Source organism: Ambystoma mexicanum, chromosome 4p (assembly GCF_040938575.1).
Source record: "Ambystoma mexicanum isolate Mex_15411 chromosome 4p, UKY_AmexF1_1, whole genome shotgun sequence".
NCBI classification, from domain to species: domain Eukaryota; kingdom Metazoa; phylum Chordata; class Amphibia; order Caudata; family Ambystomatidae; genus Ambystoma; species Ambystoma mexicanum.
Window position 1 is genome coordinate 455,999,461 of NC_090927.1, and position 26,517 is coordinate 456,025,977.

The 26,517-nt window shown below is 47.9% G+C and overlaps 1 protein-coding gene across 1 annotated transcript in view; it reads left to right on the forward strand.

Annotated features, from left to right (window-relative positions):
• The window catches only part of NOL10 (nucleolar protein 10), an 856,295-nt gene that overhangs the window by 756,567 nt on the left and 73,211 nt on the right, over positions 1-26,517 (forward strand). Inside the window, exon 20 of the mRNA XM_069605973.1 lies at positions 8,227-8,329. Coding sequence (XP_069462074.1) covers positions 8,227-8,329 — 103 coding nt within the window. The remainder of the gene's footprint in view (positions 1-8,226; positions 8,330-26,517) is intronic.

Below are 26,517 nucleotides of genomic sequence, written 5' to 3' on the forward strand. Positions count from 1 at the left end.
TTTTGGTTATTACGGCTCCTCAGCTTGGAGACTCCTTCCCAGAGGTTCCCACGGGCAAGGGTTCCTTGGATTCAGATTCTGGCAGGCCCGAGGCCACTACAGCTACCGGCTCCCAAGCCGAGGGGCTCATGCCTACCGGGCTGTCATCAAAGGGTGATCAAGTTTGTCCTTATCGACCCCAAGGGGTAAGGGATCGTCAGCACCTGTGTCCCCTCAGTCTGTGAAAAGGGGTGGGGACGATGATGACCATGAAGATGACCAGGACGATGAACTCTGTTAAGGCCTTTCATGACCGCCTACAGGGCCTTGCACAGTTCTTGGAGGGTTGGTGGGAGGTGGGGGGGGACAGAAGGGCCATGCCTGAGGAGGCCCCCCAGGAATCGGTAGTGCTAGCAGAGATTTTTGGCAAACACACCACGATCCGTTCTGGCATCCCTCTCCAGAAAGATGTCTTGCAGGTGGCGAGAAAAGTCTGGGAGAAGCCCAGGGCCAATGGCCAGATGAACAAGAAGTTGGACAGCAGGTTCAGGATGACGGATGGGGAGTCGCCCTCCTGGCCTCCCATCCTCAGCTGCACTCTTCAGTTGTGGCTGCGGCGTCACTATTCTAAACCGTTGTCTTCGTCATCTTCCCCCTCGGGAGCCTCCTCCAGTTGTCTTTCCAAGGATGTCCTTGAATCTTTGGGCAAACGGTACTATGCCATTTCAGGGCTCCATTTGCAGCAGGCCAATGCCAACATCTTTTTAGCCGCGGCTAACCAGAAGCTGTGGCAGGAGCTCGGGGAGTATCTGCCTGACCTCCCTCTGGAGAGGCAAGCCACATTCAAGGCTGGTCTGGCAGGCGCCCCGGCCGTTGCGCTGGACCTCATGGAGTCTTCGGTCTCCCATATCGACACAGCCAGCAGAGGGATGGCGTGGATGCATGCCACAACATTTTCATCTGATGTGCAAGAGCGGATCCTAGATCTTCCCTTCAAGGGCATAGACCTCTTTCATTCGTCCACGGATGACGAGTTGACAAAAAAAAGAATACCTCCACACAAACCGGCAACTTCTTGGCCATCCTGACTAAGCCAGGGCAGAAATCCTTGCCTCAGGGCAGGGCTGAATTCATACCCTGTGCTTTCACCAGCTTCAAGTGGTTTTGGGACTGTGGTACATGGAGGCCTGAGAGGTCGCCCAGTGACAACAGGAGGAAGCAGCAGAGGACTTTGCACAGGTTTTTCCACTCCCCCCTCCTCTGCTCCCACCTCAGACACCAAAAAGCAGTGGCGTCATTGTTGGGGAACACAGCTCCCCGGTAGGAGGCCAGTTGGCTCTCATCCAGGACAGCTGGAAGCGTTATTTTGAGAGTCCTTTGATCCTTTCTATAGTCTACATGGACTTCAGTCTTCCTCTTCTTTTTCCTCTACCATCCTCTCCTCCTCTACGTCATATAGGGTCTCCGGCGCTTTAATGGAAATCCTTTCTCTTCTGGAGATGCAGGCGGTGGAACGGGTTCCTCATTCAGACAGGGGCTCCACTTTCTACTTCAGGATGTTTGCAGTACTCAAGAACAACTAGGCCATCCTGAGGGTATTCCTGGACCCGTCATTCCTCAACTTGTCTTTACCGCTCAAACGCTTCAAGATGATTACTCCTGTGCACAAAGTGGAATCTCTGTGCGCAGGTAACTGAATATGTTGCCTGGACTTTAAGAATGCCTACCTTGTCCCCATTTACCAGCCACACCGGAAACTTCTGCGGTTCACGATTGTCGTATAACTTTCAGTACAGGGTGCTGTCGTTCGGCCTCAATCCGGCCCCCCGTGTGCTCACAAAACTGCTGAATGCAGTAGCGGATCTCCTCCAACTGGAGGGTCATCACTTATACCCTTATCTGGACAACTGGATAGTCAGTGCCAGCTTACCTGAGGGGGGTGGTGCACATCTGCCAACGGTTGGCAGATGTTTTTCACCAGCTGGGTTTTTTCCTCAATTGGCCGAAGTCACAGCTGACTGCTGCCCAGGATCTGGTCTTCCGGGGTGTGCCCTGGGACACAGCGGTGCAGCGGGTGTTGCCCACACCGGAGGGGCTGCTTTCCCTCCACAAGGCGGTAGGGCACTTTCTAGACAACTCAACCACCTCGGCATGGTGGTTTCAGCACCTTCTGGGTCTTATGCATCTTGTGTGCTCAAGGTGCAGCACGCTCACTTCAATCTCCACCTGGCGGGCAATTGGGATCTGGAGGCAGAGTCTCAGTCAGACAGGATCCCAATACCCCCTCCTCCTGGATCTTCGCTGGTGGGTAGTGGACTACAATGTGGCAGTGGGAGCCCCCTTTACCCAGCCAGAGCCCACCCTGGTGGTGACAACTGATTCCTCTTTCAGGCCAGAGGGCTACTCCGTTCATGGCGCATGGTCCAGTGCAGAAGCCCTCCTGCACATCAATTTGCTAGAACTTGGGGCAGTGGGTTTGGCACTCAAAGCTTTTCTGCCGCTCATTAGGGACAAGGTGGTTCTGGTCCATACAGACAACTCCACGACAATGTTTTACCTGACTAAGCAGGGTGGCACCTGTTCCCCACCTCCTCACCCCCTCCGTCCCCTCAATCCTGTGTATGGAGGTGGTTTCCAATCTGGGAACGTGCCCTGATGGAGGGGAATTTGGATTTCAGAGGTCCACCTCCCAGGGGACAGAAACACAGAAGCGGACCAGCTGAGCCGCTTGGGGTTCAACACCTACGAGTGGGAGTTACACACCAACTCCTTGTTGTCCCTGTTCCATTGATGGGAGTTTCCAGGACTGGATTTATCCACATCTCCTCTGAATTCCAAGTGCCCCCGCTTTGCTTCATGGGTGGTTCGGGGTCAGGAGACGCCTTCCAGACCACCTAGCATGGCTGCAGGTGTTACTCGTTCCCTCCTCCCCCATTGTTACAGCGGACACTCCACAAATTCCTGGCATTGGTAGGCTGCAGCCTTATCCTGATTGCCCCCCACTGGGCCTTGAGGCGTAGTACTCGTATCTGCTGCAGTTCTGCTCCCAGGGGCCTCTCCATTTTCCGATCCCCAGCAAGGGCTTCCTGACGCACAGCAGGGTGGGGCATTGGAGCGCCCGGACCCAGCCAGGCTGGCCCTAGCAGCCTGGTTCCTGACCAGTTGAGACTACATCATGCTCAATTGTTGGATGACAACTGGGACATCCTATAGGAGGCCAGGAGGCCGTCTACTCAATCCCAGTATAAGAGCAAGTGGACTAGGTTTTGCCACTAGGCTCCTGCTCCCTGGACGATGTGCTGGTGTTCTCAGCACATCCAGCTTCTTCTGGTGTTCAGGTGGATACCTGCTGCACCTATTCGGGCGGCCTTTGGGGGCCTACAAGAATTCCCCAGAGCGCTTTTTTTCAGCAGCCAAACCAGTGGTTAAGGCCCACCTCAAGGTATTGGCCCGGCTTTTTCCCACGGTGCATAGGCTGCATCCGTTCAGGGACCTCAGTGTGGTTCTAGTGGCCTTTTGAGCCGATGGGCTTGGTGGTTCTCACCTCTGTGCAGGGTCAGCGAGCTACAGGTGTTGTCATTGTGAGAGCCCTTTACCACATTTCATAGTGGCAAGGTCATCTTGCGCACTCATCCAAATGTTTTGCCCAAGGTGGTCTCTCCATTCCATTTGATCCAAGAAATCTGCCTGCTGGTGTTCTTCCCAAAGCGACAGTCGGAAGCAGAAAGGGCTCTACATTCCTTGGACCTCAAGAGAGTCCTCAAGTTCTATCTTTCTCAGACAAAATCTTCTGGAAGTCTGAGGCATTGTTCATTACTTTCAGGAGCTAGTCTGCCGGGACTCGGGCTTCCAAAGCTTGTATCGCCCATTGGATGGTCCAGGCCATCTCGGACGCATAGAAGGCCATGGGCAAACCCATTCCTGAGGGGATTCATGCCCTTGCAGTCAGGGGTAGGGCCACGGGGATTGTGTTTTTGAGGCATGTTTCTTGGGATGTCATTAGCAAGGCGGCTACTTAGGCCACTCTGTCTGCCTTCTGTAAGCACTATTCCCTAGATACCAGGTTCTGGCGCGATGCAGAGTTCGGTCAGGCGGTTCTGATGTACCTTTTTGCATCATCTTAGATATGCGGCAGGTTGTCACAGCTCCCCCCCTATGGTCTTGTTTGTGTAATCACCCACAAGGATGGAGGAAATGGGGTGGGACGTATGAGTAATTAAAGTTACTCACCGTAGTGACTAAAGTACCCCTAATCCCCTCTCCTCCATACGTCCCACCCACCTTCCCCTGCTTGTAGCTAGGGGCTAATATATTAAGTGTAGCCAGGTATCGAGGTGTCCGATGTGTTAAAAAGGGGAATGAGGTGAGGTGCCGGAGGGCGGGGCCTCGGGGGGGGGGGGGGGGTTGTGGTGGGGGGGAGGTTTCATTCCCACAGTCCGCGCCACTGGGCAATATAGTAAATTTAAAGGATAAGCTCAGTTTTTCACTGCCAAAGGTTCTGGTACCGTCCCCATGTTGGGGGAGGCCCACAAGTATGGAGGAAAGGGGACTTTGAGTACTTCTATAACAACCTGTCACTCGATTTATGCTGATTCCCCAAAGCTGGGTGGGTCACAACTCATTAGTCTCATGTTCGCAGACACCGCCGTCCTTATCTCCTTAACACCAACCGCCCTCTCCAAATTAGCAATCCAGTTTATGTTCTGTGACGAGAAGGGTTTAACAGTAAACCCAACTAAAGCCAAATGTATGTGATGTGGAAAGGAGATGAGAAAGCCCACTAGTAAATCTCTCCAGATAGGGGGCACCACAATAGATGAAGTCGCGTCATTTGAGTATTTGGGTTTTACACTGAGCAATAATGACAAATCGGACAAACACAGCAAAAACGCCAGCTTAACTTTACCCAAAAGATGCGCGGCCATACTGAACGTCGCTAAGGAGTTTAGCAAAAATGCTGTTCTTCATGGATTAGAAGTATACAGATCCCAGCCTGGGGGCACTGCTACTTATGGTGCTTAACTATGGGGCCACAAAAAATCAACCCAATTAAACACCACGGAAAAAGTTTTTAAAAATGTGTTTAAATCTACTCATGCTCCCTAAAAGTGCTCCCAATCAGCTGCTACACCTTGAAGAAGGCCTGACGATTGTAGCCAACATAATCGCAACGACGTCATTGTTATGTTAGTTTTAAGCTATGGTCTATAAGCAAAACTAATTGTTTTTGTAAGCTGTTTTATATCCACTGTGCTGTTATATGAATTGATTTTACTGTTTAGTTAATGGCCTCATGCCAAGATTAAGTATTTGTGACTGACAGTTTCAAATACTCAAAATGGCTGATAATTGTGGTACAAAACCTGCTACTTTTTTCTTTGTTGGACATCTACCTTCCTTCTCAGATCGGACATTGCCAAATAAGAACATGCACTTTCCTAGCACTACCTTTAAGCGCTTTATGTGTTTTTGAATTTGCTGAAACTGGGACTTGGGCCTGTCTGTTCCCAATCCACGCTTCAGCCAGGGTATGCCAGATTGTGATTTGGCAGGTTGTTCCTGATTGGACAGACTCCACCTGTTTGAATGTTGCAGATCCCTTGCATACGTGGACTGGGCTTCCCCAGCCCGAAACCTGGATTAATCGAGAGTTCCTGGAGCCATTCGAGATAGTCAACCACAAGTTCTAAATATCTGAAGCCGAAGGTCTGCCAGAGACCCACCAGAGGGCTGGTGCTCCAATCCACACTGGCCAAGCCAACCACTGCATGTTTGACCTCGGCCTTCAAATCGGCTGGGAAAGCCTGAACTGGGTGCCTTCCTTCTCTGGACTGTTAGGACCAGCCAGTCTGAAGCCCCTCTCTGCATTCATTGCTGCTCCACGGTTGGTGGTGTTGCTGGGCCTGACTTTGGCCTGCTCCTCATTCAAACTGGCCTGCAGTTTTGCACAAGTCCAATCCTGCCTTGTTGCTGAAAACCTTGGTGGCATTGTGAGAGCCCTGCTGTGGTCTCACAAACCTTCTGGTGCCATCTCACGCCACGAGGAAGGGTCTGCTGGAACCAGATTACTGAAGAGAGGACTTTTGACTCGGGCTCCACCACCTTGAGCCAAAGGTGGTGGAGCCTGTGTCAGAAGTCCTTTCTTCAGTAATCTGGCCTGGGGACTGGTAGTCTAACCTCTCCTTAGCTGGTATGCCCATTTGAACTTTTCCCCAGTGACTTTTACCAAGAACGTGTTTGATAAAAACACCTGCTTATAATAGACTGAACTATAACAAAGCTAGGAACTATAACAAAGCTAGCGATGGACTAAAAGGTGTTGCTCTTGTTGCTGACTTATTTCTAGCCTATGTAAAGCTTGTGAAACTGTTCTCAATCTTCCCCCTCACTTTAACCATTTACCGATTATATTGCCTGTTAACTTTATTTTACCCTAAAGTGGTAATTTACCAAGTTTCATATTAACCAAACTATGGTGCAAACATGTTTGCTAATGGCTTTACTTACCAGTAGTGTGTGGATCTTACTGATTACCTGTGTTTAATAAATATTAGCACCCGTAGCGGCCGAGATAACCAATCAGGTTGCTCGAATCGCGGGCTGAATCCCACGATCTCAGCCTGTGTTCCAAGCAGCCTAATGGCTGCTTCCACCGCCTGGCCATCCCCCTTTCCCTGTCCTCTGTTAGTCTAAGCCTTATTGCTCAGCTGTGTTACGGTTGAAAGTTTGCTCTAGAATGTCAAGTGTGAACTAGTTGTACCTTTTTGTTGGAGTTGGGGATCTTCTCTGGGAGTGATTTCTCTGGAGTAGTCTCATTGCTTCAGGCCAGGAAAATATTGGCCCTACGCTCCCTCCGCTCTTGAGTGGCACAGCCCACATTCCTCGATGTTGTTGGCACAGGTATGGTGGGGGTCGGAAATCCACATTTATCTGCTGCATTCTGTACGTGGTTCGAGTCTAGGTTTCTGGGTATGCACAGGGACGTTATTTGGGGGGTCGCCTTGCTACCCCTAAAAAAAAGTAGTTTAAAAAACCCTTTCTATTCTTTTTTTTTTTTTTTTTTTTTTTTTTTTTACAAATTGAAGCTCCTGGCCTGTGGCCAATGCCATGTGGCTATTTGAGCTATTTGTCTTTCTGGAATTCCATACAATAATTGCTAGACTCATTAAAGGTTCATTTCAGGTACACTTCAGAGGGCGAGTCACTGATTTAGTCTGTTCTTAAACACCTCAAATTCACAATGCAGACAAAATCCTCCAAAAAGCATTTAGAGTAGAATAAGCATCCATTTCGGACAATGTATTTTGCTTTTCGCAAGTTGCAATTATAGCATGTTTTTTTCTGCCGATACATATGGTGATCAATTCTTGTATGAAATGTATATCACGTTACAGTAATATCATAACCATATGTTTCATAGTCTACTTAGAAACAATGCTATGTGATGCCACTTACTGTTTTGTGAAGGGGTAAACGCAGGGGTGTTGCTAGATCTGGAAAAGATCAGGGGCTAAACCAATGACGGGACTGGCGGGACTCCGAGCTAGATAGCCGTTTGGTTGTAGGCCCAGAGCTTCTATCTGGGACTACAACCGAAAAACCCATGGCTATAGTCCCCTCCTCTCAGCAACCCCCTTCCCAGCAACGCCTCTGGGTAAACAGTCGTGTTTCGCGGCTTCCCGTGATGTCACTTCAGGGTGGGGTCATCGGAGGCCAAGGGTCATGTGATGCCACTACCCCTGGCATTTTGGTGAAATGACGTCCCTGGGTACGCAGCCTCCGAAAGTGTGAAAAAGATGTAACTGTTGGGAAAACAATCTCCTGCTAGTAACAGAAAAAAATGAACTGCCAAAAATGGCACTAGAAGCTTGTACTGGTGACATCATCTATAGAGCCAAGGAGCTGTGATGGAGTTGTCTGCGCACGGAACCACGCTATGCCACCTGGTGTCTGAAAAATCTCAAGTTTGAAGGTGGATTTCATAGATGAGGAATGCGTGGGAGGAATGTATTTCTTAGAAGGGCAAGTTGTGTTCTGGGTCCATGTGATTGCATGTTTCTTTGGTGTGAGCTTGGTTGTCGTATTTGATTCTCACGGTGTGAGCGTAGTGCATGTGTGTGTTCCAAAGCCTTAGCGGTCTAACCTGCCTTCAGTGCTCGGTCACGCCTATGATTATTTTCTGGGGAAAATGTTTTTGAAAATCGAGTGCGTTTGGGTTAAATAATGTGAAAATATGTACATTTACAGGAAAACCCTTGAAGATCGTTTGAAGGTTGAAGAAAAACTTGGAACACTGAATGTTTCGGACACCACCGTGGGCAGTAAACAGCTGACTTTCACATTGAAAAAGGTGAGTGAGGAAACTCTGCTCTGTTGACCTCTGATCTGGGTAGTAAAATTGCTCGAACACCAACGTGGCTGTGTACATTTTTCTTCACTACTGCATGTATTCATTGGACAGCGCTGGCCCGGCAGGGGACCTGAGTGGCAAAGGTCTTTATACTCGGTGCCCGCCCCCCACTCCCGTTTCCCATAGATACTGACTGTGATGTCCGCTCCGACGCCTCTGGATCTCAAATTGTTGAATCCATATTTCCCACCGGATGGCTGCTCCACTGGTGAAAGGATCGAATGGTGGCATGAACGTTGTCAGTGAGGGGTCTCTGCGCTCCTCGGTGATGCTTCTCCTCGATGATGAGGAGCCGGTGCTGATTCTTGTTGGGCTGGTGTTTGGGCTCGACATGTTGTTCTTTGGGATGGGTTCTTGGGGCTGAGCGTAGCTGGTGATGTTATTTTGGCTGCCTGGTGTGACGGCACGTGGCTTCGAGTGAAGCGCTGCGGTCTCGGGCCGTGGTGGGCCGTGTAGTGGCTATCCTGGGGTTGTTGGCGTGGCCAGATATCTCTTTTCCCTTTTTGATTGGTGTGGGAAGCGAGAGAGAAAGACAGAGAAAATTTTTTTTTTTTTTTTTTCTTTTTGGGCGTGGGCGGAGCCGGGCTAAGCGCTTACCGGCCTCCGCGGAGTTGTCGTGGGTCTGTGGACGCCTCAGCTCCCTCTGGTGCTGGGAGGCGTGCAGTCCACACCCGCCTCGTCGCCAGTGTGATGTCCGCTCCAACGCCTCTGGAGCGGGCCGCGGTAGCGGCGTATTCGCGGCCCTCAGCAAGGAATCCCAGCGCGCGGAGCATGCAGCGCGCCGCGCAACAAAAGACACGCGACTCGTTGGCTGCGTGCATAAACCCGGACTGGCGCGAAACCGCCAGTTCCGGTGATTCCTTTATTTCTCCTCCCACTCCTTGTGTCACGTGACCCTTCTCTCCGGGCACGTGACACCACACTGACTATGCAGTCATTAGTTAATGTTACGTTTATGAAACTCCGTTAGTTATGAATCGGGAAAGGGTGACATTGTTTTCTATTTAAGATGTATTTAAACAGGGCAACGCATTAAGTTATAAAGTGAAGTGGTTTCCTTCGTTATGCCCTACGTGTTACAATCTCTCTAATCTATTACCAAGTAACGTATACTCCACCAATTAGCTACAGATGGTAATCTTAATCTTTTAATAAGCATGACAGACATAGTTTATTAAAAGGGACCCGTTAGGTTTGACATTGTTACATTGTACATACAATGCACGGTTTCATTGCTTTCTACAGTCAAGAGTAACTTTCCCCTAGCATTCTTCTTACCGCCAATCCTCCTCTTTATCAGAGGACCAACCCCCAGTCCACAACCAAGACGGACAATGTGGCTTCTCCTCACAACTGGCCCATCTCGGCTCCCCATCTTTGGTCCAGCCCTGCTTCTCAGCCAAGGCTTTGCCCCTCACCCCCGAGGACCAATCGACTCTCGGGTGCCCTGAGGCCTAGTGCTTACCCGTGACCTATCACTGATACAAGCCAGTCCCTGCTCGGACGCCCATGCTGGATCCAGGGCCCATCCCGCTTCCGAGGCCCATATATGCCACGAGGCTCATCTGCCCTTAAGCCCATCCCTGCTCCCCATCCGAGCTCTTGTCACTGATGCTCCCCTTTTCTGTATTGCTGGTGATGGGCTATAAAGCGGGCACACAGCACCATTACAACTGGAACATAACAAGAAACTCTCGTGACCAATCACAGACAGTGGAAAATATCGTGGAGTATCGAATGACCACGATGAACTGAATTGTTTTTCGACACCACCCTGGTCCACACGCTTCATTGTTTAATGGCATGCAAAACATGACATATTATTTCAGTCTTTTTTATGTGGCCAGAAACATGTATATTCATCAGTCCTTTTAAAGGAATATTAAGTTGACAATAACATTTTTTTGAAAAGGTGACATGCATTGATGAAGCCAATAGTTTGTGATTGTGTATGGTCATTTTTGAGAGATCAACATTTGCTAATATTAAGTATTTTTTTTTTAATATAGCACGTAATGCTGGATTCCTCGCGCATCTTAGCTCTGTAATATTAGGTGTTATGTAATGGTACTCAGTGTATCGACTGACTTGGGTAGAGTGATGTGCTAAATCTCCCCAGCAGGGCTCTAACGTGTGAAGTGAAGGCTGGCCCCATGTCAGAAGCGAGCACTTAACTCATGAGCTATCCTCCCGTACATTGCCTGCTATTGCAATGCTACGTGCATGCACTACCCTCTTTTGCTCAAATACACATCATATTTATTGTTATTATTATTATTTATAATGCCTGATTGCCCCTCTTGCACTGCAAACCATAGAATACAGCTGAATCCCACGGAAAATTTGGTCCAGCTGTCACATAGTCACCGACACACAGCAGTCACACCTGCGCCTGTACACAATGCTCTGCATGATTTTTTCTAATACTTTAAAGTAGTCATCTCTGGTAGTAAATTAATAGTCCCCAAATTCTAATTACTATTCGCATGCAATGTAATTCTCTTTTATTTCCATGTTTGCACAGACTACTGTCTTCCAAAGGGCCTTCCTCCCCATAGCCCTTTGAAGTCATAACAATGGTAGTAGCCGCTATACACATTTCAAATAACATAATTTCTGGAAGATATTGTTACATTTTAAAGGTTGCCATCTAAAGTCCATGTATGCCCACTAATGGCAGCAATTGTCAGCAAATGCCCACATATTCCCTCTATTACCATGGATTGAGACAAAAGTATTGAATGACTTGACACAGTCCCATCTGTGAAGTCATACTGTAGAGGGTGTCCAAGAAGGAAGCCGACATAAAGGTGGCGTAGTTTTGGTTATGGATTTTTCTTAGTGTATAGAAAAGGTCCTCACTATCCCTATCGTCTAAGAGAGGGTTCGCTGCCTCAAAACTTATACCAAAGGGTTTGTCAGACTGTCTAATTAATCTCCACTGTCCTGTGTCACAACCTACTTCTATCCCTCACACTATAACTAAAGGATAACCTAACAAAGTTTCTTCTTCAGGAGAACGGCTCCCTTCTCCGGTTGCTCAGATAGTGTGCAAAAGAATGTTCTCTTGCAACAAACTCATCATTCCCCTCCCCCTACACGCTTTTTTTGGGAACCCCCAGTTCACCCCAGGCCTCGTCACAACAGCATTTCAGGACTGGAGACGAGGGGGCTGCCGCAGAGTGAAGGACATGTTCGAGGGATCCCATATCAAAACCTATGACCAGTGCAAAGCAGACTTCGAAAAACAACGCTTCGCCTATGCCCAACTGTGTCCCACCCAGAATTGAAAGCCGCAGCATCCCAGGAGCTCACACCATTTGAGAAATATCTCAACACGAATACAGGGCATAAGAAAGTGGTCACAAACATATATAAGCTCATTAAAGAAGGGGAGCCAAGACCATCTATGTCATACAAAGCTAAGTGGGACTCTGACACAGGTATCGCAATAGAAACAGCGGACTGGATGAAACTCTGGAGCCAAATAACAAAACTCATTAGATCTATCCAAATCCAGGAAATATGAATGAAACTTATAACACAATGGCACCTTACCCCAGCTAGGATCCACAAGATCTACCATGGGTCTCTCAGGCATGTTGGAGGAAATGTGGCCAGACAGACACATGGAGCCATATAGGGTGGTCGTGCCCGAAAATAGCTCAATTCTGGGAGACGATCCACTCAGCCATCGAACAAGTCTTGGGACTAAAAATCGGGGGGAACTGGGGACTGGCCATGATAGAGTTGAATGGGGCACTAGAGGAAATCAATAATAAACCCCACCGGAAGCTGTACGTCATAATGATGATGGTGGCGGCCCTGGTCCTTGCGAGAAGATGGAAATCAGCACATCCTCCAGTAGACCACAAATGGATTGCAAAAATATGGTCGCTTCTAGCAATGGAATGGCTAACCTACTCACTACTAGGAGACCGTTTAAAATTTAACACGGATGGTCAGCCCTACTGAACTACCTTAAGGCGGGCACAAGCCGAGCATTGTGCCCAAGGGCCATGACCCTTCTGGGGATAATCCCCGACCAGGAAGACGAAATTATATAGAGTAAGTCGGTGCCCGACCCTGCCGTACAATGCAGAGGAGGGGACACGCAGAGAGCACAAAACCACTTACCAGCCGCAAAACCCTGAGGAACTGCTCCGATTCGAGACGGGGAGGGAGGGAGGGCTAAGGAGGGAAGGGAAGGGAGGGGTTCTTCACTTATTTCCCAGTTGCTTTACATATGTTTTATTGGCTGTGAGGTTTGTTTATAAAATGTCAATAAAAACTTGACAATGACGATGATTCCTTCTCCTGGTCTGTGGGTTTCACCCAGTCTTTATACAATTTCACGTCCAGGAGAATGCTCCCTTCTCCTACTGTACATCTATACAAGTTCCAATAAAACCAGGGGGGAATGACTTCCTTCTCCTGGTGTCTCCAGCACAACTTTCAGCTCGGGACCAAAAAAATGCCTCCCTTCTCCCAGTATTACTTGGCACAGTTCACAAGGCCAGGGGGAATGACTTCCTTGACCTAGCGTCTTTAACAGAACTACTTGGTCTGTACCAGGAGAGTGACTCCCTTCTTCTGGTATTGCTTGGCATAGTTCTTTCTCACTGCTTTCAGCTTGCTGTACCCCCCTCTGCAAACTCCCAAATCTTGTTGAGGTCCCAGATCCTTTTCTGGTGGTCAGTGGCTCTTTCCCACTGTGACAAGGAATTTCGAAGGGATTGTGTCATCCGACGTATTCCTTATCTTTGATAGATCATCTCCAGCTTGCTGGCCTCAGAATTTTTTTTCCGTAGAGTGCGCTGTGCGTCGACGTCCCTCGAGCCGATGTCCCTCGACGGCCTCCGTATCGGCGCTGACGTCACCACGCGTATAAATAGACTCGCGCAGCGTCCGTTGCTCAGTTCAGTTTTCCTGCGCTTCGTGGGGCCTCGGAATATCGTTGCTCAGTTCTTCAGTCAAATATATCAATATATTCCTCGTAAATACCGACTCTTACTCGATGGCTTCCTCACCCGAACCGACGACTCCACAGTCCGGCTTCAAAAAATGTCGAGACTGTGGAAAGAAAATGTCGTTGACGGATCCTCACAGGATCTGTTTGTGGTGCCTGGGAATCGAGCACCATTGTTCGGAGTGCGAGGACTGCATGTCCATGACGCCGAAAGCCTTAAAGGAGCGTAAGGGGAAGCTCAAGAGAGGTAAGGCAGTTAAAACTTCTTCGAAAGTTTCCTTGACGGAGTTGAGACATTCGTCTCCTCGCCATCATGAAAGACATTCTCGTTCTAGGTCTCGAAGCAGCTCCCATCACTCTTCGAGATCTAAGCATTCAAAAAAAATACGCCGAAGATCCCCTTCCTCGTCTTCGTCTTCTTCCGTTTCCCCAAAAAGGGTCTCCTGCCCCACAAAACATAGCTCTCAGGCTGAGTGGGAGGAATTCAGGAAAAAGATGCTTAGCGTCTTCGAGAAAGCGGCCTCGACCCCCTCAAAGACTGCTGAGGGTGATATCCTGGGTGAAAGACCTGAAAAATCAAAAATCCGCGAGTCGCAGTACCCGGCGAAAGAAGCCACTCGAGAGCGTCACAAACCCTCGAGTAAAGGCAAGGTTGCGTCTTCGACGCCGTCGTCGAAGATCCCTTCGACACATAGATTGGCGTCGTCGACGCCGTTATCAAAGGGTTCTTCAATGCAGAGGTCAGTCGAGATGACGCTGTCTTCGACGTCGACGCCAAGAAAGTATAAGCCCACGCCCACCTCACAGCCAGTGGCCATACCCATACCCAGAGCCTCGAGCACGAGAATGTCGTCGACAATCTCGAGTAGAATCCCGATACTCTCGAGTTCATTGAGACCTCTACCACCTTTCTCGACGCCTTTTTCGATGGCTTCGAAGCCATTAACGTCTGCGTCGACGACGTCGACGTTTTCTCAGCCAATCATGACAAATTTGGCTCCTTCTGCCCTGGAAATGGGATTTATACCATTTTCAAGACCTGACCACTCCAGGGTCTTGTATTCTATTTATGAAGAAGGGGAAGATTCGGATCAGGAAAGACCTTTTGAGTTGCAGGGATCTGCAACTCCTGCACCAGAGGAATTTACCTCTGAGGAAGGTAGGTTGAAAGACTCCATGAAACCCTACAGGAAGCAAGTGGGTTGGACACTTCCCCAGAAGTGGAGTTTGCCACACCAGACCCAGGGGAACATGCTGAAAACCCTTATAGAACCTTGATGGCAAGGATAATAGAGTTTATGGGATGGTCCACACCCTCACCTGCTTTTCAGCAAGACAACCTCACAGACATCTTGGTCAAAGGTCCACAGGAGGATCCTGTGGTGCCATTTCATGCAGCATTACAAAGGAGAATATTGGCAAACTGGGAAACACCTGAGGTAATCCCGGCGGTTAACAAAAAATTATCAGCTAAATATCGGGTGTCTTCTGCTGACCCTAAATATTTATCTAAACACCCAACTCCGGAGAGTCTGGTTGTTCAGGCAGCTACTTCAGCAGGTAGTAAATCGGTTTACCCTACTGTTCCACAGGACAGGGATGATAAGAGATATGACTCTATGGCCAAAAAAGTATTTTCCGCATGTAGCATGGCGTTGAAATCCATCCATGCTACTTGTACGCTCGCAAGGTTCAGCCACACACTTTGGGAGTGTGCTTCATCAGCGGCTGACTGCCTCCCGGAGGGAGAAGAAAGGGAAGCGGTTCTCAACACCATTAAGGATGGTAAGGACGCAATGTGCGAATCCCTTCAGACTGGCATCGATTCTGCTGACAGTATCAGCAGGGCCATGGCGGTAAGTACAACAACCAGGAGATTTGCTTGGTTGAGAAAGTCTGGTTTTGCTCCAAATGTGCAAAGCAGACTCTTGAATATGCCCTTTGACGGCTCTTCTTTGTTTGGTAAGAAGGCGGATGACAGTTTAGAAAAACTACAAACATCAAAGGCAGCAGCAAAATCCTTAGGAGCTGCTATCCGTCAGACACCATATCGCCCCTCAGGAACCTCTTGGAGAGGTAAGTCCTTTTGCTTCTATTCTGCATTCGGAAAGGGCAGAGGACAGCCGGTTCAAAGGGGTCAGAAGAAATTCACCCGAGGTGGATGGGGTAAAAACACAAAAGTCGCAGCAGCAGCAGGTGCCTCTTTACCCTCGGCATCTGCATCAGCCGCCTCCAAACCGCTTTGAGGACTCTCTTCACAAAACACCAGTAGAGGGCAGGTTAACTCAACATCTGACGGAATGGCAGGGTATTACGTCAGATGCTTGGGCATTGGAGACAGTTACCCAAGTATACTGCCTGCCTTTTCTACACATCCCTCAGAGTCATCCACCGGGGAACAGCTCTCTGAGAGTTCCAGATCTGCTCCTCTTGCAGGAAATTGTAGACCTGCTAGAGAAAGGTGCCATAGAACCGGTACCTGTAGCGGAGAGGAACAAGGGCTGGTACTCTCCTCTACTTTCTTATACCGAAGAAAGACGGAGGACTGAGACCTATCTTGGACTTACGAGAATTTAACAAGTTCCTCAGGAAGGACAAGTTCAAGATGGTAACTCTCTCTCAGATCCTTCAGTCCCTCCAGCTCCAGGACTGGCTGGTATCTCTGGACCTCCAGGATGCTTATTTCCATGTGCCAATCCATCTCAAACACAGGAAATACCTGAGGTTCGCAATTGGCGGCTCTCATTATCAATTTCCAGTTCTGCCATTTGGGCTGACCTCCGCCCGAGGGTCTTCACCAAGCTAATGTCGGTAGTGGCTGCATGTCTAAGGAAGGAAGGGATCCACGTCTACCCCTACCTGGACGATTGGCTGATCAGAGCTGTATCTACGGAACAAGCTCAGATCCAGCTAGATTATGTCTGCCACTTCACAAACTGGGCTTCTCCCTCAATTTAAAGAAGTCATAGATACCACCATCACAGTGACTCCAGTTCATTGGAGCGGTCCTGGACACTTCCCTGGTAAAAGCCTCGCCACCAGAGGTGAGGGCTCAAGATATTCTGCAGATGGTCACCAAGTTTCAAAATGCCAACGTCTCCCAGCCTTCGACTTTTTGAGGTTGCTAGGCCTCATGGCATCCTGCATCTTCCTTGTGCCAGAGGCTCGCCTGAGAATGAGATCTCTTCATTGGGCACTGAGAATTCAGTGGTCGCAATTCTCAGGGAGAATGATAGACCTCCTTCAGATTCCGGACAAGGTGGCTCGAGACCTTCAGTGGTGGGCCTGCCAGGAAAACATCTTGAAGGGGGAACTATTTTGGCAACCATGGCCGGAGATAACGGTAGTCCCAGATGCCTCACTCACGGGGTGGGGAGCCCATACCAACGACTTGACCATCAGCGGTCGTTGGTCTCCATCGGAGTCCAGACTACATATCAACCTGTCAGAGCTGAGAGCAATCAGACTAGCGCTGAAGGCTTTTCTGCCATCTGTACAGGGCAAAAATGTCCTGATAATGACGGACAACACAGTGGCCATGCACTACCTCAACAAAAGAGGAGGCGTAGGATCACTACCACTGTGCAGAGAGGCAATGCAGCTCTGGTTTTGGGCAATTTAAGAAGGCATCTCCCTATCGGCAGTCCACCTAGCCGGAGAGAAGAACTTGACGGCGGACGCTATGAGCAGGCAGGGCACAGTCTCCCACAAGTGGGAACTAGCTCAGGAAGTCCTTCAGGAGATCTTCGCCCTTTGGGGAACCCGTCAAGTGGATCTGTTTGCCACCAGTACCAACAGAAAATGCGATTTGTTTTGTTCAAGGGAATTTCCCCCGAGAGGAGCTCTAGGGGACGTGTTCGTAGTGGACTGGGAGTTTCCACTCCTGTACGCGTTTCCACCAGTCCCTGTCATTCCACAAATGATCAGGAGGTTGAGAAGATTCTGGAGAACCATGATCCTAATTGCCCCAGACTGGGCCAGGAGAACGTGGTACCCGAACCTTCTGGACATGTCCATCTGCCCTCCAATTCGTCGTCCACTCAAGGAGAATCTTCTCTCACAGAAGGGAGGTCAGGTTCTCCATCCAGACATCAGAACCCTCATCCTTCACGCCTGGCTTCTGAAAGGTTGAGATACAAGGATTGGGACCTCCTGGATGACGTCATGGAAGTGTTGCTTTCAGCCAGAAGGCCAGCAACAAAGTCTTTATACCGCTGGTGTAGAGAAGAGAATATCGACTCCTTTTCATGTGGTACACCAACGGTGTTATCCTTTATACTCTACTTGGCAAATTCAGGCCTTCAAGTTGGCACTATCAAGGGCTATTTCGCAGCGCTATCGATCTTCAAGCGCACTGCAGAGGAACCTTCGTATTTCAAATTACCCATAGTAATACAATTTCTAAAGGGATTAACTAATGTCTACCCCCAAGACCTTTCCAGGTTCCTTTATGGGACTTAAATTTAGTCTTAAATTTCCTGATGGGTACTCCTTTCGAACCACTCCACTCTTGTTCGCTAAGATTTCTCACCCTTAAAACTGTCTTATTATTGGCTTTAACATCTGCTAGAAGGGTAAGCGAATTACAAGCTCTATCTTGTAAACCCCCTCATACAATTTTCCATAAAGACAAGGTTGTCCTACAGGTGAAACCTAATTTCCTCCCAAAGGTGGTTTCTGAATTCCACATCACTCAGAAAATTACCTTACCTTCATTCTATCCGCCTCCCCAGCCGGGGAAAGAGGAAGAAAGGCTGCATATGCTGGACCCAAGGCGGGCTTTAAGCTTTTACATCAGCAGACTTGCTAGGATTAGACAAGCAGACCAACTGTTCGTGGGTTACTCGGGGCACAATTTGGGACTACCGATAACAAAACAAACCATTTTCAGATGGATTATTTTGGCCATCGTGGAATGTTACAAACTGGCAGGGAAAGAGCCTCCTCAAAATCTTAGGGCTCATTCAACTAGGGGTATTGCAGCCTCCTCGGCCCTCCTAAGAGGGGTTCCGGTTCGAGACATATGTGCGGCTGCCACATGGTCGTCCGCACATACCGTCACAATATTTTACAACCTGGATTCCTCCTCTAGTCAAGAGACTAGGTTTGGCAAAGCCGTATTACATTCGGTTCATTCCTAAAAGGAAACATGGCGTTTTACTCCCACCTCCAATTGCACACCACTGCTATGGGAGTCTATCAAAGATAAGGAATACGTCGGAGGACACAATCCCTTCGAAGAACAAGTTACTTCTTACCTTGTAACGTTCTTTCGATGGGATGTTCCTCCGACATATTCCTTATCGCCCCTCCCATCCATCCCCGCAGTAATACTTCCCTTGTGGTTGCAGCTTACGCTCCTTCGAGGTCAATAACCAATTCATGTACAACATCTATTAACGTCAAAACGGAACTGAGCAACGGACACTGCGCGAGTCTATTTATACGCGTGGTGACGTCGGCGCCGATACGGAGGCTGTCGAGGGACATCGGCTCGAGGGACGTCGACGCGCAGCGCCCTCTACTGAAAAACATTTTCCGAGGCCAGCAAGCTGGAGATGAGGAATACGTCGGAGGAACATCCCATCGAAAGAACGTTACAAGGTAAGAAGTACCTTGTTCATCTCCTCTAATGCTCTCAGTATCTGCTTTCGTGTCCCAGACCCATCTCTGGTGGTCATTGGTTTTCTGTCTGCCACTGACATGAGGAAGATTATGCTGGAGGCACGGCTAACACTGGCGAGGCCCACTCCCACTGGGCCAAGGTAAAGCTGTTTGAGCATCTCTCCCACCTATTCCTGCGTCCCATCCAGGTCTCCCGTACGTCCCCTTAGCTTCTTGGGGGCTTTGGTACATCACCAGGGCTTCCTGGGACCTGGATCGACTCGGGCTCTTCAGACTTCTCTCCTGGTCAGGATATGCAGTGCAGCGTCTCCCCGGCATGGGTGTTCTTATTGTGTGAATGTTTGAATGATTTCTGTATGTGGCTATGACTGTTGGTATGAAATTGTTTTTTATCAATTTTTATGATATCTAGATGATTTGTTCGTGTGATGAATTTATTGAATAAAATTTGAAATATATTAAGAGTGTCATCCCATTCTACTGATCCAATCTTTGGATATAAGCTATGTTTAAACAATACATAAGTTTGATTTCAATGTAGTGGTTCTGAACATTAGGGAGGGCTAGGGAATGTCAGGGAGTGACAACATTTAATGGGCTGTACTGCAGGTGATCGTCCTTGTCACCAGAGGGGGAGCCCCTCCCGATGAAGTCGTCCCGCATTAAACCACCCCCTGGGGGACTATTGGGTACCGGCTGCACCTCCCTAGCCTCATGGAAAAGGGCTTCCCCTTGGGGAGAAGTGGCCACACCTTGTGAATCGTCAGAATACCCTGCTCTCCCCAGTTTCAAGGGTCAATAGTACACATCTTTGGATCCATGGATTTCCAAAATATTTTCCTGATGCATCAGCCACCTAGAATTATTCCCCTGAGGTCAGAAGGTGATTTCAGTAAATGGTTTAAACTTGACTGTATAAATCAGGGATGTCAAACAAACAAACTAAATGGGGTCGTTTGGATTCAGTAACACTTGTTGGGGGCTGCACCATTGGATCTATGACCATTAAAAAGCATGAAAGGCAGCTGGATTCATAAGGCGATTATTCATAGGGAGATGTGGCAACATAAACCACTCAGGAGAGTTCACAGGGTATTTTCCTCATGAGAGACGTTTTAAAATAAATTATAACGATACATTTTGCAGCGCCCATTTCTGGAGACATTGGATTAAAAAACCACAAGAAAATAAAAAGTAATATAAAATATTTCTGTAGAGGAACACATGAAATATTTCAAATGCCAGATTACCAATGGTGTATAGGAGCGTTTTACTGTTGCAAAACATGGACGTGGCCATCTGAAAATTGTGCACCTTATAGAAACAATGGGTGCACAGTACACAGGTCTATATTTGTGCCATATCATCACTGAAGCAGGGCCTGATACAGTTTCAATTATCACACTGGGGAAACATCAGTAGAAATTGTGCCATCTTAAAAATATTAAAGTTTGGAACGGCTGGATGTCAAACTGCAACTTTCATCTAGTGCTCCGTTGTAACATTTTGATTTGATGTTTTTTATGCAAGGTAATCGCGTTAAGTGCTTTTTTTGTTGTTGTATTAAGGGTACAAATGAGGCTGCACCAGCCATGTGCTGCTAGGCTACGGAAGAAATATGAGCTGGTAGTTCAGTGATTGGAGAGTCATCTTTGTTTTAGATATTGAACAGGTTTCAGGCATGACTTTCTTGTAGTTGCATGTGTCGGGCAACAAAGTTGTTTTATAGGAAATTCCTGTGCATCTTGTTGAGCTAAGAATAATTTCTAAGAAAGTAGCTTATGTAATGTGACATTGCTTTGTATTTATTTGGTTGGTTTCATTTGTGTTCATCTGTGTTGTCTACTTTCTTTCAATATGCCATCTCTTTAAGCTGTTGTGCTTTCAGTCATATGGTGCTATCAGCCAATCTTCAGAGAATTAGCTACTGGTGACACTGTCTTTGTCTCCCTAAAAGGGAATTGAAACCATCTCATTCTCCTGCTACCTGTGTGTGTGGTGGTCGCTAGCCTGCCCCACTCCCCCCCTCTTCGCACCAGCGTGCTGCTTTTTTTCCTCGGGCCTGCTCATTCATATCACTGCAAGTAAGCCCTTCGGGCATCATTGCGTACTGAATTCGCTGTTCATTTGTTTCTCCACTTGCCGAAGATTGCCAGCATCTGCAGGGCACTGAAATGCCTATTTTCCCGCACAAATATTGAACAGCACACATGGCGCTATACTGCTGACCTATGAAGCGTCCTGCCGGAAAATGGCCGCCCTCTTCATCTGCACCGGAGTGCCTCCGAGGTTGCCATGACGACAGCATAGAGCTCTTCTGACTGGAAGCAAGGAGCAATTTCTGGGCCTGTCAGGAGCCGGCTGGCGTGAGCCGGCCCAGACACGAAGGGCAACACAAAGGCCCCTGTCTGGCCGTGGATGCTGTCTCTCCAGGTTTTTTTGCTCTGCCTCACCTCGCTACGCTCTGCCTGCACTCCTGCATTCCCTCTGGCAACCGCTCAGTTCGTTCCCACAACCCTCTAAGGCAGCGGTATTCAAATTGTGGGTGCGCCCCTCTGGTGGGCCTCAGCCTCATGCCCAGGGGAAGCGCACCCACAACCTGAAAATAAAAATAAAATGAATACATTACAAAAGGATTGAGCTGTTGCTTCATCAACCAGCAGCAGCCCGATCCACGTGCCCTGCCACACATGCTTAGTGCGACAGGGGCCAGGCCTTTGTGGGGCCTCAGGCTCCATTTAGAGCTTATTTATGAAAACTAAAGAAAAAGCGCACATCTTCTTTTGCCGCGATGATGGTCATCGCGGTAAAAGAAGGTGTGTGCTTTTTCTTTTGTCTTCATGAATAGGCTCTTAATCAAGCCTGAGGCCCCACAAAGGCCCCCGACCCCTGTCGCCCAAAGTACAGATGCCGGGCTTTTTTGGGGGCCTCAGGCTCCATTAGGAGCCTATTCATGAAGAATAGACCTGAATGGCACACATCACTCCCAAACTACACCTCTGTCGTGTGACAAAACCCCTCCTCAATATGAATAATTAATTGCTATATAAATTAAGCTGGTTTAATTACATTGTAATTCAAGTACTTTACAGAAGAATTCTAATGTGTGAAACCAGCTGTTGCTCCCCAAGTAAATGGTTTTTCTGTCACCTACTCTTAGGGAAGGCCTTGCCTGAATGCAGTTTCAAACTGTCCATACAGGCACATTGCGGTGTGAACAGCCTACCGGGGTCTGAGGGCCCACTGCCTGGCCCTGTGTTGCCGATGTTCTGTTCGCACAATCTCACTTGTATTTAGCAAGGGGCAATACTAGACTAACCATGCAAATTATTTTCTGATAGAAGGTTATCATTCCAAGATGGACAGTCTGGTACACTCTTGTTGTACTCTTTCAACATACATCTCTGAGAGTGGGAAAGGGAATAAATAGCACCAATAAGGTTTCCTGTATGCTTTGCATTAAATCAGAGCATTTCAGGACTATACCAGTGATCACTACATTTGATAAACAAAAGTCTGTGATAAAAGGATTGTATGTGTGAATCTCTAAATTCATAACTGGTGCAGGGCTTGGTGCTCACATCGCGGTTCACAATACCCACCCTAACATTAGAATGTTAGGAACCATGAACCATACATGCTCATTTGGACAGCTAACGTTTTTGGAAGCAAGTATAAACTGGCTGCAATATCAGCCACTCAAATGGGGGTACAAGGGCTCTTTTGCTTCTTGTTTCTGAAGCATTTTAGAGGAGGAAGGGCTGGGTCTCAGTGTGGGCATGCCCCACCCCAATACAGACACATCTTTAAGGAGTTATATCTACAGACCGGGCAGGATACCACACAAGAGAGACTCAATAAACAATGCACAGAAAGGCTACACAGAAAGGATTGTACCACTTTCAAACTTTAGCCTGACCAGTAATAAGCTGATGAAGCGTTTTAAAGAACACCATCTTCTAATGCATTGTAGAGGGTCCACAGATCCTCAGCCACTATCTCCTCAATATTACGCAGGCCTCTGGTTATTTTGGCAAAAAAGAGCAGGCCCATGCTTTATCTAACAGAGCTGGCATTAGCATCCCTTATTAGTGCTGGCCTACAGCTAGTGAAAATCATGGTGTGGCAGTGTAGAAAGGGTGTTTGGCCTAGTGGATTTACAATGTGAGGCAACTTCTTTGATTGCTTTGTCTTTAAATGTGGGCACAGTATGGCAAGCTCGTCAGTCACATATACAAAACATTCCAGTGTGCTTTTGTATGGACACCACGCATTCCGCGGGCATCTCTATAAAAAGAAATAACACCAACACAGAGGGCAGGGCTGGGGGGTCCCGAAAAATGTATTCTTCGCTCAGGGGGGCCTTGGCATAAAACGTTTGAAGACCATTGCTCTAAGGGTTAAGCACAGCCTATCCGTTCCCTCCTGTGCCCCTTTCTGGCAACCATCTTCCTTGCAAGCCTGTGAAGCCCTCCTCACTGTGCTGGCGCTGCCCCCAGGCCTAGCCCACATTGCCCTGCTCTGGAGCACGTTACCTGCACACTTGCATTGCTCCTCTTTTTTAACAAGGAAAAAGGAAAATAACGTTTGTGTGTTATTATTCTTTTGTACACCAGGCCCTTGGAGTCATGAGACCTGCAAGAAGTAAAGAGACTTGGAGTCCGGCTTTAGAGTCTTTTGGTCTTTCGGCTCTGCGGGCTCCGCGGCCCCGCTAACAAGGATTCAAACCCCTTCTACTGCAGGAACATCTTCTCAGCCCTTCAGACAGTCGCCGGAGGCCACCGGATGACCTGTCCCCTGGACGAGTGAGTGAAGAGGAATCGTATGGAATTTGCACTGTTAAGAAAAAACTGTGTATAACTGACTGTATAACTGTCCTAGACGCTGTACCTTCAGTCAGTGCAGCAACCCACAGGACCAAGAACACCGCAAGCGCTCCTTCCGCTGGCCTGAGCGAGTCACGAGCAGTCTCTTGACTATTGACTCGACTTGTCCATTTCATCACACTAATCAGCAAACCAGTCAGTCTATTTGCACCTAGAGCCACGCACATTACTCCGACCGCTGCTTAGTTTGATCTTGGCGTTGTCTTATTTGAAACAACAACTTTGGACTCCCCCCTTTCTGAGAGACCACATGATCGCTGCACATGGACAACGGCATCCTGATTAAAGGACGGAAAGCCTCCAGAGCAAATCCACCGAGGTCTTACTTTCTGCCCTATATCACCACCAAACGAAATTAATTAAAAGCATAGCAGACCGTGGGCAAACTATTCTTGAAACGCTTAGAGCCACTGCTTCGCATAGTGCTACGAACGAGAAACTGCGGGAGCTTTCCCCTTTGATCTCGCTTGTGCAAATTAATCTCCAGCAGCGCTTATATGAAGGAGAATCTGCGGGGGTAGCTCCTTCTCATTCCCCACGCACTATTAAATAGCACCTTGACGCCCTGCTGAAGAGCCTGAGAGGCTGGTTACTCAGAAGATGTTGTGCACTCTGATCATCATTGGTAACTGATAGAATTTCATTACGAACTAACACAAGAGGCGTTTTGAATACAACCAATAATTCTCATATTGGAAATGACATACGTAGCACCTGGTATCATTGTTTTCTATAGTGCTATGGGCGAGAGACTGCGGGGGTACGCCCCTTTGATCTTGCCCGAACCCTCAAACCTGCATCAACAGCTGCGCAACCGAGAGGTTGTAGGGGTAATTCCCCCTCAAACTCGCTGGCAATCTAAAATAACATTTAGACTCTAAGCTCGAGAGTCTGGGAGACTGTCAACACAGAAGCAGCTGTGCTATACTGATTTCCTCTGATATAGAAAACTTTGCGCAACGTGGAACACGGCTGAACATAAGCCTTAGTTCATCCACTGAAAGTCTGACAATCATTCTGGAAAACAAGAACATGGATAATAACTCGGGGCCACGAACCAGGCAGCGTGGTAAGACTGGAACTAACACCCTACCCAGAGGCACAATTGACTATTGAGCAATCATTAATGAAAAGCAAACACAGAAAAGTAGCCAATACATTATCCCAATAAAAAGACAACCCTAATCGATCCATAATCCCAATGACGGGGGGGGTCAAAATGAAACTAACGATAAAACATCTGATCTCCCTATAACATCTACAGCTCCATCAGAGACGGGGCCCAACTCTGATGACTGCGTCCCTTTACTTTCTCTGACATATCCTGCTGACAACGAGATCCGCCACAATACCATGGACCTCTCTAATATAGCGCAACTACAGAAGCATCATCTAGAAGAACCGTGTCAGAACCAACCATCCAGCAGTGAAACCAAGAGCAGAGGTAACTCAAAACACCAAATAAGAGCATTATTGGACTGCTGCCCAAATCCACAATGTCTTGTGCCCAAACAGAACGAGCACTGCAGTCGGGACACTGTACAACAATCAAGATCTAGTCCCCTGGACATGGCGAATGAAACTATGAAAGACAAACATCAGAACGGCTCCACGACACAGGCATTGTCACAGAAAAGCCCCCTGAAAGAGTTGAATGTAAGAAAATACCAGAATCACAAAACCATTACCCCAAATAGTAAATCGCTTAGCGACCGGTCGACAGAAGGGTTGCCAGTCCCCTCACCAAAACAGCAAGATCTGACCATGTCCAATCCAACGGCGTGCAAAGGACCAGAATCCAGTAAAAAATTCCACAAGACTGACCAAGCAACTCACAATAACCTGGCATTGTTTGCAAAGTCAGACCAACCAATAAACATCACTAACAATCAGCAGATGCCAATCTTAAACCAAACCATTGAGATCACAAAAAAGGAAAAGGCCCGCATAACAAAATATAAATGGCAACAACTGTACCACTCACACATAAAATCTGAGGAATCCGCACTTCAATTACAGCAGGATCCTATCATTAAGGCTGCCTGACTTTCCCTTAACATAACTGAAATAGAGTTGCTGATGAGCTGCCTAGAAAAAAAATGAAGTCTTTGGTGAGCTATATGAGACTAGGGCAAAGGAGACCCAAGCCACCTGGACCCCCATTGCCAGAAGAATAAAAAGCAACAAGCAGATAACAGCACATAACAACCAGGAAATCCAGATACACAGTACTCATCAGAAAACATTACTGAACCGATCTTCACATGAATTGGACCAAACTCGTGCCCCATTCCAGGGGGAAAGATTGAACTATAAGAAAATATCACCACCAATGATCCAAGAGGATGCATAGAACGATAATAGATGCCAATGTGAAGACATTGAAACACAACCACAACAAAGAATTCCCACAAACATGATAGACCTCCAAAACATGTTGATTGCAATTATATCTCAATCCATGATCCCTTTCTTAAAATTATTGGAAACTAATGATGATCACGATAAAGACCAAGCAACGGCATCCCATGGTTAGCTCTAGTGTGTTTTTTAACTATTGCGTGATTGCTTCATTGTTTCATAATTTGTTTCACCATCTAATACTGCTCAGGTGACTGACGGTTCCCCCCTTGAGTGATCTCCTTCTC